At 40.8% G+C, this 18,329-nt stretch overlaps 1 protein-coding gene across 1 annotated transcript in view; it reads left to right on the top strand.

Moving 5' to 3' along the window:
• The first annotated feature begins 211 nt into the window (after nt 1-211).
• Nucleotides 212-18,329, top strand: part of EMILIN2 (elastin microfibril interfacer 2) — a 55,957-nt gene continuing 37,839 nt past the window's right edge. The window contains exons 1-2 of the mRNA XM_019755771.3: nt 212-485; nt 995-1,117. Coding sequence (XP_019611330.3) covers nt 352-485; nt 995-1,117 — 257 coding nt within the window. The 5' untranslated portion in view covers nt 212-351. The remainder of the gene's footprint in view (nt 486-994; nt 1,118-18,329) is intronic.

Genomic DNA, 18,329 nt, shown 5'->3' with positions numbered 1-18,329 from the left:
CCCTTTAGCCCTTTCACCCCCAAGCCCCCTGCAGAGAGGCAAGGGGACTGGAGACAGGGAGACGTGGTGGAGGGAGAGTCACGTTTCGGAGAGGGAAGTGAAATAAAGAGGGCGGCACCCGGGGGGACCTGTGCGTCATTGAGGGACCAAGGAGAAGCACGGGCGCACGGGTGGAAAAGGAGAAGTGGGAGTGAGAAGCCGGAGGGGGCGGCCACCGAGCGCGGTGGGGCGCTCTGAAGCGCCCGAGCCTCCTGTCTTCTCCGGCCGCGCCCCAGCCGCCCGTAGCCTTGCGCGTTCGCCCCTACCCGCCGCGCTCCGGATCCAGCAGGCGGAGCGCCCGTCGCACGCAGAATGTGGCCTCGAACACGGCCCCGGCCCCACGCGCCCTGGCGCTGGGCGCTGGTGCTGCTGGTCCTGGGCGGCGCGGGGATGTGCCAAGCCGGCCCTCAACCCAAGCACCCCGCGCAACCCGGAGCCAGGAACAAGTAAGTGCGCGGCCCCTCTCCTCGTCCCCAGAACGGCGAGGCTGCTTCCTTCCTAGAGCCCTGGGTCCCCGCATCCCCGTCCCTGACCCGTCGCGGGGCCCCGAAGCTGCCCTGCCGGAGGCGATGAGCAGTCCCTGAGGGTGGCCCGTGGGTTGCCCTGGGCAGCCCCTCCTCCCGGCTGACCTCGCCAGCGCCTCCAGCAGCGTTACCCCCCGGGCTGTGGGGCGCAGGGAGTGTCCCACAAAGCAGAGCCATCAGAAAACTCCTCCCAGGGATTATTGGAGTTTCTGGGATGCTTCTCACTGTCCCTGTCGGGAAAAGGTGCACGCTCTCCAAAGGCTCACCCGCTCACCCTCCGGGCTGTTTCGTTGAGCTCCCGCCTCCACAGAGACCACGACCTTCCTGACCCTGGCCCCATCCGCTGCTGTATCAGCTTGTCCCCTCTCCCCCAGCCTCATTGTTCTCTGGATTTATACTGTGCCTTTCTCCCTCTCCCTTCTTCACCCCAGGAACTGGTGCGCCTACATCGTGAACAAGAATGTGAGCTGCTCTGTGCTGGAAGGAAGTGAGAGTTTTATTCAGGCGCAGTACAACTGTGCCTGGAACCAGATGCCCTGTCCGTCCGCGCTGGTGTAAGTCCTGGAGCTGAGAAGCCTGCGGGGCGCCCCGCGGCCGAGGCGTTGGGGGTGGGGTCTGAGCGTTGGGCTCCAGCCGGTCCCTACATCTCTTCCTGAGCAGGTGAAGACTCGGTAGCCGAAAAGTTTAAGCGCTAAGCGAGGTCCCGGGCACGCCTGGGTATTGAAGTGTATGTTGCCCTGAGCGAGCCTTGAGGATGCGTTCGACTTGCGAGCTTGTGATCACCAGGGTACAGGAGGGGATGAACAAAGCCCCCACCCCCACTTCTCTTTTTCTCTTTCAATTTTATTACTAACCTAAGGCAGCTGGACCTAATTAGATCCATATTGTGTGTTCTGGGGTACAGCGATTCCAAAATGCATACTGCTAAAAATGTTTAATGTAGGATTAACTGAGTGTCCTAAAACAGGCGAGTTTTGTCCAGATGCCCCCATAAAACTGACATTTACCAGTGTTGTAGATCTCTAAACTAAAGTCCCAGGAATAACTTGCTGAAAAGAGTGTCGTCGTTTTTTTCAAGTTAGATATGGGGATTGGCTAGGAGGTTGTCAGGAAAGAATGGTTCTTAAAAACAAGGGGAAGAACTAATCATCTTTTTGCTTATAAAGATTTCACCATCTTTAAAAAAAAAAAGGAAGCGATGCAATAGAGTACAGATTCCGTTAAATACATCACACTCATTCAACTGTCACCCGGCCAAGTCTTTGTGTTTTTGTGTAAGATATCCGAGGATGAGTGGATGTGAATAAATGGCTGTTGGGGAACACATGTGATAGTTGAATTTGTTTTCCCCTAAGAATAAGTTGCTTGTCTTAGAGCACAGTTGTCATTACAGCAAAGAATAATAGCCAGTAGGCAGATCTGTCTTTGGCAAAGCAAAGGGACAGACTGAAACTTGTACTCCAGGAAACCTCATTCCAGAAGGCAGTAGATGAGCCTTCAGGAAGGTGAGGTGCAAGTGGTTTCTAAATCACCCCCTATGGGCTGTTGTGGGAGTTGCAAATAGGAAAGGGAGAATTCCTGTTAGGCCAAGGACTTAGAAGAGTTCCCTACTTTTTAATACACAGAGAAACAGGCTGAAGTGGACTCGCTGGCCGTCACACTGAGTTGGGTAGATTGTCAGGGGGATGCAGTACCATCACACTGCCTGCATCTCTAGTCAATAAGATGCAGACCTCATAGTCAATGGCCAGCAGTCAGTGAATGGAGAACCAAGTAAGAGTTTTACGTTGTGGTAGAGACATGCCATTTGAATGGATTTCTTTAAAATTAGAATTGTTAGTCAGTAATGTTTCATTTGTTTTCCACAAGAACAGCACTTTGTGCATTGCTATAACCTTAATGCTTACTTGTGACAACTCAGAAATAAATTTATCTTTTGGGGAGGTAATGCTTTTCATTTAAATGATTTAAAAAATTTTCTGAAATTATTTTAGTGCTTGGAAAAATCAAATGATGATTTAATTTTTGTGTTTGAGCAAAACTCAGTGAAACAAATTCTGTCTTTAGTGGGGAGCGAATCACCTCCAGATCAGCAGGTTAATGAAAGGCAGTTGGAGTGTATTTATGCCCCCCAATGGGAAGGACAACAAAAAAATGCTATAAAATATACAGATGTTTCTGTTGTTTTATTAAACAAAACCAAAATAAGTGACCTCAGTATTTTTCTTCAATAAGCATGTAAACAATTCAAGTGTGTTTTCACATTTTAAGTACTGCTTTGTAAATGTGAAATTTAAAAAATAAAAACAGACTATTTTAGCTGATCAAGCTGAAAATCTTGAAATTAATTTAAGCAGCTAATTCAGTCTTGATCTTTTTCTTTGTTTCTTTAGAGACAGGAAAGGAATGGTTTACCTTATTTTTCAACTAAACTTTGCAGATTAGTGGATGAATGAAGGCAAAGGGAGAAACATTTCTTTTAAAGAAAATGTTTCTTTAATGCTACTTAAAGAGGAAGAATGGCTGTTTAGCACGGAATTTCCCAGGTGTTTTTGATGAGTCTAGAAGCCTGACTTCTCCCAATTCACAGGTACTGTCAGGTGAGGTATTTATTTGATCCTTGAAACCTGAGACCTGTGGAAGTGAAGGTTCTTTGGAGCATCATCCTAATCCTGGAGTGACTGAGGGCTGCTTTCTGGGTGGTGGTAGAATTATAGGCATACCTTGTTTGATTGCACTTCACAGGTGGTGTGTTTTTTACAAATTGAAGGCAAGACCCTTCACCAGCAAAAAGATTACAACTTGCTCTATTGCAATGCTCGCTTTATTGTGGTGGTCTGGAAATGAACCCGCAGTATCTCTGAGGTGTGCCTGAACAGGACTGGAGGCTGGCCAAGATGCAGGAGCTAGAAATGAATTTTTGCAGCTGGTGACAATTGGGCCTCTGGGAGTGGCAGGGTGAGCCAGTAAGGCCTTGGTAGAGTTGGAGCAGAGCTGAGCTGTGGTCTGTTGAGGGGCTTGGAGGGAAAAGAGAAAGAGAAGCCAGGCCAGGGGAGACAGCAAAGCCGGGCTTTGGAGGAGGAAACTCCATTTTGGAGACCGCAAGAAGCTGAGGGGTCCAGAAAGGCCAGAGATATTAGCTAGCAGGAAAACTTGCTCATGCAGAAAGAGGCAGTTCCAGGTCCATGGGGTACAGGCATTGTAGTTGGTGTGAGATTAGGGAGTAGGTAGTGAGGAAACCCAATTACCCTTGAATCCAATGTGTTTCAAAGGCTTTGGTAGAAAAAGGGAGTTGATAGTAGCCAGGCAGGTGAAGAATTACTTCAAGAGAGAGAAGTCTGCATGTTTTAGGTGAGAAGTGAAGAAGCCAAAGGTAGAGACTGAATATGCTGAGACTGAGGTGGGACTCAGCTAGGAAGCAAGGGGCTTGAGGGGAAGTCCACACAAATAAGAGGAGAACGTTTGTGCCTGGCTACGTCATTAGGCGCTAAGCTTCCATGGGCATTTCCAGAAAGTTGATGATGCACATTTGCATATGTGAAGAGCCTTAGATTCCAGATTATGAATTTGGGTATCAATATGTGAAACTAGGAGCAGAGAGGGCTTTTATATGATATGTGGGCATTTTGAGCAATCATTATTATGAAACTAAAGTACCTTCTGAGGGTAAGGTGCTGTGTTAGGGCTTTTCATTCTATATATTAGTTTAATTCTTGCCACAACCCTTCAAGATGAATACCATTGTCTCCATTTTCCATGAGGAAATGGACTCAAGATGTTCCTTGCTTGTGGTCACATGATAGGTGGCTGAGCTGCCTCCGCGTACAGGGCTGCTGGCCTTTGTGGGCTAGTTGGTCTCTGTCCCTGTGTTAGTGGAGATTTCGTTTGTTTGTTTTAGTGTGTGCCTTCTGTAGGCTGCACAATACTCAACTATAAAGAACATTTACATTCTTTTATGGAAGACAATTGCCATATGAAAGAGAGAACTGTTTGTCTGTGTGCATGTTTGTGCTCACATGCTTAAATCCCTTGACTGTGGGTCATTTGCTACAATGACTATGTACACTACTATGCTGTACAGGGTTTCTTATTTTAATAAAACACTGGCAGATTTTATTTGATTTGCCTGGGTTGTTAGGCTAGTTGTTTAAAGGGTGATGGTAGTAAGACCAGTGTTGTGGAGGAGGATAACTGTATGAGCCAGTAAGTTTGGCCTCTTTGGGACACTCACATATATACCCTGTTTTCCCGAAAATAAGGCCTAGCCAGACAATCAGCTCTAATGTGTATTTTGGAGCAAAGATTAATATAAGACCTAGTCTTATTTTACTATAATATAAAACCGGGTCTTATATAATATAATATAATAATATATAATACCGGGTCTTATATTAATTTTTGCTCCAAAAGACACCTTAGAGCTGACTGTCCGGCTAGGTCTTATTTTGGGGGAAACACGGTATTCCTGAGCTCCGCAACCATCATAAGGAGATGCTGTTAAAAGCATGCTTCTGGAAAAACAACTCAAAGCCTATTCCCTTGAATTAGTGATAGCAGTCCTGTGTATAAAGAATTCTTAATTTTTATGAAGATTTTCAGTCATTTTGGAATTTAGGGATCTGTCAGAGTCAGTCTCTCTCTGGCACTAGACGTGAGGAGGAGGAGGGGTCTGAGTCCCCGAGGCACAGGATTGCTTTAACAGAAACGACTTGCCTTCCCTCAGCTAATCCTAAAGGCAGCTGAGTAGGACCTGAGGAGGAGCTAAGGGGGATTATCACGTAGACTTCTGTAGGGAGGGGACAGCTGTTCATAGACTGTAAAGTAGCATAAAGCTGGATGGTAGTGATTTACCATTTACTCCTAATTCTTAATTCTAAGGATTTTTTCCCCCTCTGAGCTAACTTTTACTTTATACTTCCATATTAAGAAAGCCCAATCATCTTTAAAATGTCATTGCATTGAAGAGTTTTTCTGATTAATCATAAAAACCATTAGCAGTTTGGCCCGTTTAGTAGACTGTTAACATCAGACTGCCACCCATGTTGCACTAGGATGGTCCTGGCAGGTCTACGTCTCTGAATCTGCAATCTCTGGAGCAGCACATAAGCGTGGAGAGGATCTGTCTTGGTCATGAGCTGGGTTTAGGGACACATTTTGGAAGACAGGGGAATGTGAGCAACTTAGAATTCTTTCTATGGGTATTGGTTTGGATGACCTTCCTGGAAGGCTTAATGCAGTGTCCAGGGCCTGAGTTAGTTAGAATATCTCCCTGGAGTGCATCGATGTAAGTCGATGAGCCTTTTGCGTTCATTGCCTTCCATGTTTACAGCAACCCCTGGGGGTATTATCCCCACTTTACAGAAGGGCATGTAGTTAGGAAGTAGCAGAGCCTGGATCCAAATCCAGGTCTGTTATCTCCAAGCCTTAGGCTCTTCCCTCTCCGTACCCCTGCAATCCTTTGCTGTCTAAACCCACACCTTGGGATGAGTATCCCGAGGATGTGTGTGTGTGTGTGTGTGTGTGTGTGTGTGTGTGTGTGAGAGAGAGAGAGAGAGAGAGAGAGAGATGCCTGCCCCAGTGTGCTGTGATGCTGGCACCTCTGGTGAGTTGGGAAGGGAGGAGGTCAGGGCCTGAGGCTTCATAGGGCCCCTCTACTCATGGTGGAAATAGCACCATCTTTCTACTCCTTCTTGGACTAGGCATTGTTTTGTGTAATGCATCATTCATGCTCATGGCAGTAATTTCAGATAGTTACATAACCTCCCACTCAGCTTGCAGTGGTCCAGCCAAATGCTGTTAGTACTGGAGGCGTTTGGGGGCGTCCTGTGTGCAGAACAGCTGCCTTGCTGGTGCCTGGTTGGATCAGAGGATCCCAGATGTCAGGCAGCATTATTTTCTTGTATTCACTTCCCCTCCCATCTCAGGGCTGAGGCTCTGCTGGTCTGGCTGGAGCTTCCTGCCTTCTGATACCACAAACTGACTTGGGCATAGAAGCATTTACCCACCTTCACCCCACCCCCTTCTTGGGTGAGTTGCATCTCAGTGGAAACTTACCTATTAGCTCTTTTTAAAAAATCTCATTAGTTGTGGGAGAAATTTGGATGGGAGGAGCCTGTGCTGCTGTGATAACACAGACTAAGAATTTGCAAATTTGTAGCAGGTGTGAGTTCTAAGTGCTGAGTTTCCAGAACTCCCGTAATTCTCAGATTCCAAGGGGAGCAGATGGTCATTCAGTTGGAAGAAAAGTTGTCTATTAGGGAGCAATCTCAGCCAGGAAAAGCTTTTTCTTTTCTTTTTTTTCCTTTTAAACAAAGAACACTTAAGACTGGGGGGGAAAATAAAGGCTTACGTCTTCTAGAGCCAATTCTAAGTTTTCTGCATCTCTAGGAACAAAATTCCATTCAATTCAAAACGTGCTCCTTGTGTGTATAGCTTTAGGGCCGGGGTGTCCAAACTTTTTTCAACATTTTTTACCAAGGGCCATATGCGGTAAAATACACAAACAGCTGGGCCACTAGCTCGAGGTGCAGTACGTATTGCCTCACCTGGTTTATTTAAGCAAACTAAATATATTTTTGGAATTTGCTGTGGGCCAATAAAAAATGGATTGTGGGCCGCAGTTGGCCCGCGGGCCACAGTTTGGACACCCCTGCTTTAGGGGATTCTTTTTCGCTTCAACTTTTAAATAAACATTTTGCAATCGATTAGCTGTTACGGGCATTGCTCCTTGGTATGGAAGGAAGCCTGAATCATTTGAGCTAGCATGGAAGGACACTTGTGACCATGTGCATGGCAGCCTCCAGACCCCGAGAGCCTCACAGCCTTTTGGGCCGGTATCCCATGTTCTCCCTAGACATCTCAGACCTTCCTTTCAAGCTTCTTTGTTATTTTGGTCTTTTCCCCTCCCTTCGTTCCCAGCAGATAAGATGCTGTGTTTGTAGAACCTTTTGGTGTTTCCAGAACACTTTCATGTTCGTTGTTTTATTTTTTTCTCATAACAAGCTAAGCCAGATTAAGTAGGGCGGTGACAGGGGTCTTGGAAAAAGAATTATGCTTAAGGGCTACATTTTTACCTTTCTTATCTTTGAGAAAAAATTAATGGGATTCAAATAGAGATTATGGCCTTAAGAAACACAGTTTGCTTGTTGTTAAATCCCGATTTAGACCCCATAATTTGTCTTCCTTCGCTGATCTATCCTACCACGATGGCATTTGGTAAATGAATTAAAATTCTGAGGTAGGCAGAAAAGGTGAGGTGGATAGGGGCCGGCATTCCCTGAGGTAATCCCGTGAGGCAGGCTAGTGTGGTCAACCTGTTCTGGAAAAAGAGATATAAAACTTGGTTTCTGGCCTGAATTCTACCACCCCCAAGCTGTGTGACTTGTTACCAGAGAGACAACATAGCTGACAGAATTTTGAAAAAGCACCCTATTAAACTCATGTAAGGTACACTTAGCACGAATGTCATGTCTAATGAACACTCACTCCTCCCTGCTTGTTTGGAGTGTTGTTGCCTCCTCAGGTGGTCTTTCAGGGTTTTGAATGTGAAGTTCATGCTTTCTGACATGTTAGAGAAACACTGCCGTACTAAAGAGTGAAATAAATTCAGTGAACTAAGAAATGACTAAAATTGAATTTTAAGCATGAAGTTAAACTCTTAGAGGCGGCTTTGGAAGCAGAGCCAGCAGTAGAATTTCTTCAGGGAATGTAGGTAAGTGATTACAGTTGACTTGAAGTAAATGCTCCAGTGCCTGTGGGCATTGATTATTGGTTCTGCAGGTGTTTGAGTGCCTGTGGTAGATCCGTAAAGAGGTCAGCTGGATGTTCCACGTTGCTATGAGTGCTGATCCCCAGACATGAATACACTGCTTTAATTTTTGATACTAAAGTGTTCTAATGTTTACTGAGTATGAACAATGTGGTAGGTACTGCATACGACAGTCACAGTGTTCTACACACTGTGTCCTTTAAAACCTAAGACTGACAAACTGGGCCAGTGTTTATATTACTTCCAGACTGTCACCCAAACGTTTTGATTTATTGTTGGTTACAAGAATGCTTTTACTACTCAGAACTAATCGCTTAATTCTGTCCTTAATGAAGCCGTTTTCGGGACTTAAAAATAACAATGAACCATTTGATAAAGTGATGTGAGTGTGACTTCTCCTTATGAAGAATGATTTTCCTGGGAGGATCAAGAGAGGAACACAGTAGTTTTCAATGTGGTGGTAGTTTGCATTGGAGGGAAAATAATGAAATGCTTAAAGTGAAACTTACTAATAAGTTTTCTTCTTTCATTCCTGTTTTAAAGTGGTGATGGCTGCTGAGAAGTGGGGAGGGTTCAAACTGACTAAATTCCTGGTTTGAAAATGCTGTAGAAGGAAACTTTGCTGGGTGTGTCAGGGCCCAGCTGCTCTTTTTATTTTTTTTCCATCTAAAAAAATGTTAGAAGATTAGGGAATACGCCTAAAAGTTATTTTTTGCAGCGTCAGACTTTCAGGACAGTGTATTTTATTGTGCATTTGGTTAAAAGAAATTTGGTTAAGAGACTAATGGTTTAGGCGACGCCTTCTCAAACTGGTCATTTTGATGAAAGGAAATTTACTCTGAGGCTTCTCAACTTTTTCCTAACTTTTCCCATCTTCATATACATTTGTGATTGTACAGTGTCTGCCGAATGTGGGAGATTAATTCGGTGATCTTTTACAGAGATTTACTCACAGTCCATTATCAAACAAGGTACTAGAGATTTCCCTCTTGCTTCATGTTGTTTCCAACATCTGCTCGACAGGGATGCTGTTAAAGGATAATGAGATAAGGGCCAAAACTTTTTCTAAACTGTAGTGGTGAAAATGCCACTTGTTTTTCTGCTAACAGGCTTTTCTACTTATCTTGAAAATGGACTCCAAATCTGTGGCAGTGATTGCGACAGCACTCAGGGTGGGGATGAGTTTCACAATCCAGCCCTTCACTGGGAGATCTTTTCACCATTAAAGCATTTCTCTGTCTCAGTCAGTTTCAACCCAAAGAGTTCTCACATGCTGGTGAAATTAAGACCTTAGGCAGGGAGGCATAGCAGGGTTTTTCTGAGTACTGTGCAGAATCTCGAATCTGGACTGCTGTCGTGACAGTGTTCAGGCCTGGTTTGTGTGTCAGGTGGTCTACGACGTCTTCAACTGGTTTCAACTGGGGCAGCAGCTTTAGAGGACCACAAAGCCAGGTCAGGGCCCTGGCTTGGTCATAATAAATGATGCACCCTTTTCCCATCCCAACATGTTGCATCATCTTCTGGCCATTCTCAAAATAATCGGGAGTCACTCTGTTCTATCATTGTAAAAAACAACTAGAAAGATATAACACAGATTCCCGATGGTACAAGAGGGAAAGCAGAAATTCCTTTAAATGGCTCGTTTCCTGAAACAAATAGCAAGGCATCCTCTAAACATTTTTTGTCAGAAGTGTCACTGGGAAAATAATAATCCATGAGTAGACTGTCTGATTTTCAAAATGCTAATTTATGCCTTTGATATTTTCTGTTATTTTATACCAAATGCCAATTTGAAGGTGGTTATAAAAAATTGTTTTGACTTTTTTTTTTAATCATTGATCTATACCTTTAAAAGTACAAAAATAAATATAGAACTGAGTTTCCAATAGACAAATAATTAATTGGTGTGTGTCTGAAGAATAATCTAATACATTAAAAAAAAAGACTTTAGTAAAATCCTCATTTTGAAATTCTGAAAAAGATTCAATGATGCTGGTTTTGGCTTCTACTTAACTGAGATATATTATTGGATAGTCAAGACAAGGTTATCTAGCACTCTGCTTTCACAGTCCTGAAGAGATTTTAAGATAACCTAATGAAGAAATATATAGTTGTTTAAAAAAAAAACCCAGCTTTAGTGAGATATAATTTATATAAACTGTATGTATTTAAAGTTGTATAATTTAATATTTTGACATATATATGTACATGTGTACATATATATATATATATATATATATATATATATATATATATCCATGAAACCAATACCACAATCAAGATATTGAACATTTCCATTACCCCCCAATTTTCTCACACTCCTTTATAATCCTTCCCTCCAGTTCCTCCCCACACACCCCTTCTCCAGGCTGATCTGCTTCCCATCATCACAGATGAGTTTGCAATTTCTAGAGTTTTGTGTAACAGTCATACAGTATGTACTCTTTTATTTTAGACTTTTTTCATTCAGCATAATGGTTTTGAAGTACATCCATTTTATACTATATATCAGTAGTTGAATGAATACTTTCTATTGTGGACTAGTATTCCTTTGTTATGTGTATATCACCATTTGCATACAGTAGTTTTGTAGCTGAGGACTTGGGGTGAAATACAGAGTGTAGAAAATCATTTATATTGATAGTAAGGTTACTTCTCTGATTTTTCTAAAGACCAATCAAGATGGTGGCTATATAACAGATGTAGAACACTGGATAAAACCATAATGGAGAAAAAAATCCACAGTTTACATTGATAGTCCTAGCAAATGTTGGATTAAGGCTACATAATTAGCATAAGCCATTTTGAATTGGCAGAAAGCTCAATAGGTTTAAAAAAGACTTGTTATTTGAAGGCTGTTGGTTACTCAGTTTCATTAAATAAGTATCTTTGTGCAGGGCTTATGCCTGGCACAGGACTAGGCCCCACGGGGACATAGCAGGGAACCTGACCTCGAACTTGCCCTCTGGAAGTTCACATTCAGTAGGTGAAATTAGACATAAACAGAAATCATTACAAAATAAAAGGTAAAAATGAGAATTGCAATAAGAGAAGCACAAATAGCTGAGGATATTCAGAGGTGGAAGAAAATGTTTCCAGCTAGGGGGAATGTGAGCACTTATTTGCTCATGGTGACATTTTAGCAGGGCTTTGAAAGATGGTTCTAATTAAATACATGCAGATGTGAGAGGAGGCCAGCATATGCCAATAAAGAGCATGAGCAATGGGCTAGAGTTGGGATATCCATAGGGAAGAGTAAATCAAAGTGCTGGCAGGTCTGGTTTCTTCTGAGGACTGGGAGGGAAGGATCTGTTCTAGGCCTCTGTGTTGTGTAGATGGCTACCTTCTACCTGTCTCTTTACAACAGCTTCCATCTACCATGTTTCCCTGAAAATAAGACCTAGCCGGACCATCAGCTCTAATGCATCTTTTGGAGCAAAAATTAATATAAGACCTGGTATTATATTTTATTTTAAGACCCGGTCTTATATTAAAATAACACTGAGTCTTTTATTAATTTTTGCTCTAAAAGACGCATTAGAGCTGATGGTCCGGCCAGGTCTTATTTTCGGGGAAACACGGTATGTGTATCTCTGTCCAAATTTCCTTTTTATATAAGGATACCAGTCATGCTGGATTAGAGCCCATCCTAATGACCTCATTTCAACTTGACCACCTCTCCAAATAAGGTCACATTCTAAGGCACTAGGGGTAAGGACACCAATGTACATTTAGGGAGGAGAAGCAGATACAATTCAACCCATAACAACCAAGATTGGAAGTTTGGGCTTTATTGTTTAGGCAAAAGGGAGTCATGGAAAGTTTTTGATGTGCGACACCATCAGAGGGATGCTTCCAAATGTTGATCTGTCAATGTGTACAAAATGGGCTTGAGAGGGGAGAGAGTGGGGTGGGCACAAGGCGGGGTAGGAGGGTCACTGTCAGGAGACTGGCTGCAGTCCATGCCAAACCTGAGGTAGGTGCGATCGGAGAAGCAGATCTGGCTGTGGAGAAGAGGAGAAGCAGCAATGCAGTTTGAATGGCCAGGTGACGCCCTCTGTGCTTAATGTACAATAGCACTCACTGCACAGGTTCTGAGGATGTATGAAAATCTGTCACTGAGCAACCTGTATAGTTGTCAAGAATATTGATAAAAAGATGCACACATTTCAATGGAAGGCAAATTAGTTCATGGACTGTGGTTTGGAGATTATGACAGGATTGCTTTTATCCATGGGACAATCAGGACCTCATTATTCATCACCTTCGGTGATCAGGAACCAATTATAATCTTTCACATGAGCAGTTGAGTTCATTATTATAGAAGGAACCCACATTTTTAGTCTTATTGCAAATTTTTGCCATATATATATATCTATACACACACACAGTTTATAAATTTCATTTGTTTAAAGTTTTATAGTTTCACAGTTTTCATAGCTATTGCCTAATTTTATTCTAATATCTGGGAGGTAGAAGAGGGGCAAATATTATAAATCCCAAATTTTAGAGGAAACTGAGGATTAGAGAAGTTTTGGGGTTTTATCTGATATAACTGGTCTTTGGCTGAGTTGAGAGTAGAATGGTGACTATTATAATGGATAATAGAATTAGATGTTATTCTCCATACAGTCTCCATTTAAGTGTCATTGTTTCATATTGGATACTTTGGATACTATTGGTTCAAGGAAAGCGATAGTGTGGTGCCTGTATACCACCTGATAGGTAGCCAAAAGATGTTTGCTGAATGAATGGATAAAAGAGAGAGCATGTGGGTTGTTTCTTTTTTTTTTTTTTTATTGTTTATTTCTTAAAATCTATTGGGGTGACAATGGTTAGTAAAATTACATAGGTTTCAAGTATACAATTCTATAACACATCATCTATGTATCACATTGTGTATTCACCACCCGGAGTCAGTTCTCCTTCCATCACCATATATTTGACCCCCTTTAGCCTCTTCTACCATTTCTCCTCTCCACTTACCCTCTGGTAACCGCTAAACTGTTGTCTGTGTCTATGAGTTTTTGTTTTTTTATTTGTCTTGTTCCTTTGTTTCTTTCATTTTTATATCCCACATATCAGTGAAGTCATATGGTTCTTGACTTTTTCTCTCTGAATTATTTCACTTAGCATAATAATCTCAAGATTCATCCACGTTGTTGCAAATGTCAGTATTTCATCTTTTTTTACGGCAGAGTAGTATTCCATTGTGTACATATTACCACATATTCTTTGTCCACTCATCTATCGAAGGACAATTTGGTTGTTTCCATGTCTTGGCCACCATTAATAATACTGCAATGAACATTGGAGCACATATATCTTTACGGATAAATGTTTTCAGATTTTTGGCAGAGATACCCAGGAGAGGGATTGCTGGGTCATATGGTAATTCTAGTCTTAATTTTTTGAGGAACTTCCATACTGTTTTCTATAGTGGCTATACCAAATTACATTTCCACCAACAGTGTATGAAGGCTCCTTTTTCTGTACAGCCTCTCCAACACTTGTTGTTTCTTTATTTTTCTATTGAGGCCTTTTTTTTTTTCAAGAACAGTTTAAGTTTCACAGCAAAACTGAGGGGAAGGTACAGAGATTTCCCACATACCCTCTTCTTCCACACTTGCATAGCTTCCCCGTTTTCAACATCCCCACCAGAGTGGTGCATTTGTTACAATTGATGAACCTACACTGACACATCATAATCACCCAAAGTCCGTAGTTTACAGTAGGGTTTATTTTTGGGAGGGCCATGTTTTTTTGCTCGTCTTTCCTCCCATTGTTAAGAATCCTATGTGCTGAGTTTGGTTTTCAGTTTTCAGTCATGGAAGCCATACATTTGAACAACTGTCCATGGCTTGTGTTTTTAAAATGGACCATACACACACACATACGTATATACATATATATATATATATATATATATATATATATATATATATATGTACATATATATATTCTTTGAAAATAATTGTTAATACTAAATAAAAATGCAGTGGCTTGCAGCTGAAATAAGGATTTAAAATATGGTAGATTCCAGTTAAATCAATCAAGGTAATGATATAAATGGTCATTTAGATTCCTGAACTGGCTATCTCAGTGTAACCTTAGATGTTTTTTTGCCAAGATGTAAGTGACATTGACTTTCTCTGTGATATGAGACAGCTTCATTTTGTGAAGGTTCATGTTATATGACTATAAAGATGGTTTGGTGTTATTGGGAGGATTAAAATGACCAGAGAGAGAACTGCATTTTGAGAAAGTTAAATACTAAGAATATAGGGAATTATTTTAAAGATTAACTTTGTGGCTTCTTTGAAAATACCATGCTTGCTTATGTATTTTATTTGCAAAAACTGGTTGAAGGCAATTTTAATGAAGTCTTTGGGTAGTGGGCCAGTTTAGGCCCCAGCTTATTAGGAGGATGAGAACCATTATTTACACTACACATTTAATTGCTTTATTTATTTTATCTTATATATTTATTTTTTAAATTTATTGGGGTGACAATTGTTAGTAAAATTACATAGATTTCAGGTGTACAATTCTGTATTACATCATCTATAAATCCCATTGTGTGTTCACCACCCAGAGTCAGTTCTCCTTCCATCACCATATATTTGATCCCCCTTATCCTCCTCTCCCACCCCCCACCCCCCTTACCCTCTATTGTCTGTATTACCCTCTATTGTACCCCCCTAAACTATTGTCTGTGTCTATGAGTTTTTGTTCCTCATTTGTTTGTCTTGTTCTTTTGTTGTTTTTGGTTTATATACCACATATCAGTGAAATCATATGGTTCTCTGCTTTTTCTGTCTGACTTATTTCGCTTAGCATCATACTCTCAAGATCCATCCATGTTGTCACAAATGTTCCTATATCATCTTTTCTTACCGCCGAATAGTATTCCATTGTGTATATATACCACAACTTCTGTATCCATTCATCTATCGAAGGACATTTTGGGTGTTTCCATGTCTTGGCCACCGTAAACAAAGCTGCAATAAACATTGGAGCATACATGTCTTTATGTATAAATGTTTTCAGATTTTTGGCGTAGATACCCAGGAGAGGGATTGCTGGGTCATATGGTAATTCCATTCATAATTTTTTGAGGAACCTCCACACTGCCTTCCATAATGGCTGCACCAGTCTGCATTCCCACCAACAGTGTATGAGGGTTCCTTTTTCTCCACAGCCTCTCCAACACTTGTTACTATTAGTCTTGTTGATGATAGCCATTCTGACTGGGGTGAGCTGATATCTCATTGTGGTTTTGATTTGCATTTCTCTGATGATTAGTGATGTTGAACATTTTTTCATATGTCTATTTGCCATTTGTATGTCCTCTTTGGAGAAATGTCTCTTCAGGCCCTCTGCCCACTTTTCAATTGGGTTGTTTGTTTTTTTGTTGTTGAGTTTCATGAGTTCCTTGTATATTTTGCATATTAGCCCCTTATCAGAGGTACTGTTTGCAAAAATCTTCTCCCATTCAGTTCGTTGCCTGTTTATTTTGTCGATGGTTTCTTTTGCTGTGCAGAAGCTTTTAAGTTTCATATAGTCCCATTCGTTTATTTCAGCTTTTACTTCCATTGCCTTTGGAGTCAAATTCATAAATGCTCTTTGAACCGAAGGTCCATAAGTTTAGTACCTATGTTTTCTTCTATGCAGTTTATTGTGTCAGGTCTTATGCTTAAGTCTTTGATCCATTTTGAATTAATTTTGGTACATGGTGACAGATAGCAGTCCAGTTTCATTCTTTTGCACGTGGCTATCCAATTCTGCCAGCACCATTTATTGAAGAGGCTGTCTTTCCTCCACTGTATGTTTTTAGCTTCTTTGTCAAAAATTATCTGTCCATATTTATGTGGTTTTATTTCTGGGTTCTCAATTCTATTCCATTGGTCTATGTGTCTGTTTTTCTGCCAATACCATGCTGTATTGATTATTGTAGCCCTGTACTACAAGCTAAAGTCAGGGAGTGTGATACCTCCAATATTGTTCTTTTTTCTTAAGATTGCTTTGGCTATTCGGGGTCTTTTGTGGTCCCAAACAAATCTGATGATTTTTTGTTCTATTTCTTTAAAATATGCCATTGGGATTTTGATGGGGATTGCGTTAAATCTGTATATTGCTTTGGGTAATATGGCCATTTTAACTATGTTGATTCTTCCAATCCATGAGCACGGAATGTCTTTCCATTTCTTTGTGTCTTCTTCAATTTCTTTCAAAAATGTCTTATAGTTTTCAGCATATAGGTCCTTTACATCCTTGGTTAAGTTTATTCCTAGGTATTTTATTCTTTTTGCTGCAATTGCAAAAAGGAGTTGTTTTTTGTATTTCTTTTTCTGAGATTTCATTGTTAGTATATAGGAATGCAATGGACTTTTGTACGTTGATTTTGTAGCCGGCAACTTTACTGTATTCGTTGATTGTTTCTAATAGCTTTTTGGTGGAGTCTTTAGGGTTTTCTATATATAACATCATGTCATCTGCAGAGTGATAATTTAACTTCTTCATTCCCAATTTGGATGCCCTTTATTTCTTTCTCTTGCCTGATTGCTCTGGCAAGGACTTCCAACACTATGTTGAAAAGCAGAGGTGCTAGGGGACAGCCTTGTAGTATTCCTGAACGTAGAGCAAAGGGCTTCCGTTTTTCACCATTAATTATGAGATTAGCAGAGGGCTTGTCATATATTGCCTTTATTATGTTAAGGTATTTTCCTTGTATACCTATTTTATTAAGTGTTTTAAGCATAAATGGATGTTGTATCTTGTCAAATGCTTTTTCTGCATCAATTGATGTAATCATATGGTTTTTGTCCTTTATTTTGTTTATGTGATGTATCACATTGATGGATTTGCGGATGTTGAACCATCCTTGTGCCCCGGGGATGAACCCCACTTGGTCGTGATGAATAATCTTTTTAATGCATTGTTGTATTCGATTTGTTAGAATTTTGTTTAGGATTTTTCATCTGTATTCATCAGATGTATTGGTCTGTAGTTCTCTTTTTTTGTGTTGTCCTTACCAGGTTTTGGTATCAGGGTAATGTTGGCCTTGTAAAATGAGTTAGGGAGTACTGTCTCTTCTTCAATTTTTTGGAAGAGTTTGAGCAGGACTGGTATTAGATCCTATTTGAAGGTTTGGTAGAATTCACAAGTGAAGCCATCTGGTCCTGGACTTTTGCTTTTGGGAAGGTTTTGGATGACTGATTCAATTTCGTTACTGGTGATCGGTCTCTTTAGATTTTCCAGTTCTTCATGGTTCGGCCTAGGAAGGCTATATGTTTCTAAGAACTTGTCCATTTCTTCTAGGTTATTGAATTTGGTGGCATATAGTCCTTCATCGCATTCTTGGATGATCCTTTGAATTTCTGTGATGTCCATGATAACTTCCTCTTTTTCATTTCTGATTTTGTTTATTAGTGTCTTCTCTCTTTTTATCTTAGTGAGTCTAGCCAAGGGTTTGTCAATTTTGTTAATCTTTTCAAAGAACCAGCTCTTTGTCACATTAATTTTTTCTACTGTCTTTTTGTTCTCTATTTCATTTAGTTCTGCTCTGATTTTTATTATTTCCTTTCTTCTGCTGACCTTGGGTTTCACTTGTTCTTCTTTTTCTAGTTCTTTAAGGTGTAACAGGAGGTTATTTATTTGGGATTTTTGTTGTTTCTTGAGATAGGCCTGTAATGATATAAATTTCCCTCTAAAACTGCTTTTGCTGCATCCCAAAAATTTTGGTAGGATGTATTTTCATTGTCATTTGTTTCTATGTGTCTTTTGATCTCTCCTCTAATTTCTTCTTTGACCCAATCGTTCTTTAAAAGTATGTTGTTTAATCTCCATGTATTTGTGTTTTTTCCTGCTTTCTTTTTACAGTTGATATCCAATTTCAAAGCCTTGTGATCATAGAATACACTTGGTATGATTTCAATCTTCTTAAATTTGCTGAGGCTGATTTTATGTCCCGATATATGGTCTATCCTAGAGAATGT

The sequence above is a fragment of the Rhinolophus sinicus genome, chromosome 4 (assembly GCF_057876585.1).
Source record: "Rhinolophus sinicus isolate RSI-liver-muscle chromosome 4, RSI-T2T, whole genome shotgun sequence".
NCBI lineage: Eukaryota > Metazoa > Chordata > Mammalia > Chiroptera > Rhinolophidae > Rhinolophus > Rhinolophus sinicus.
The sequence above is the reverse complement of the archived record's forward strand: the minus strand, read 5'-3'. Positions and strand labels throughout refer to the sequence as shown.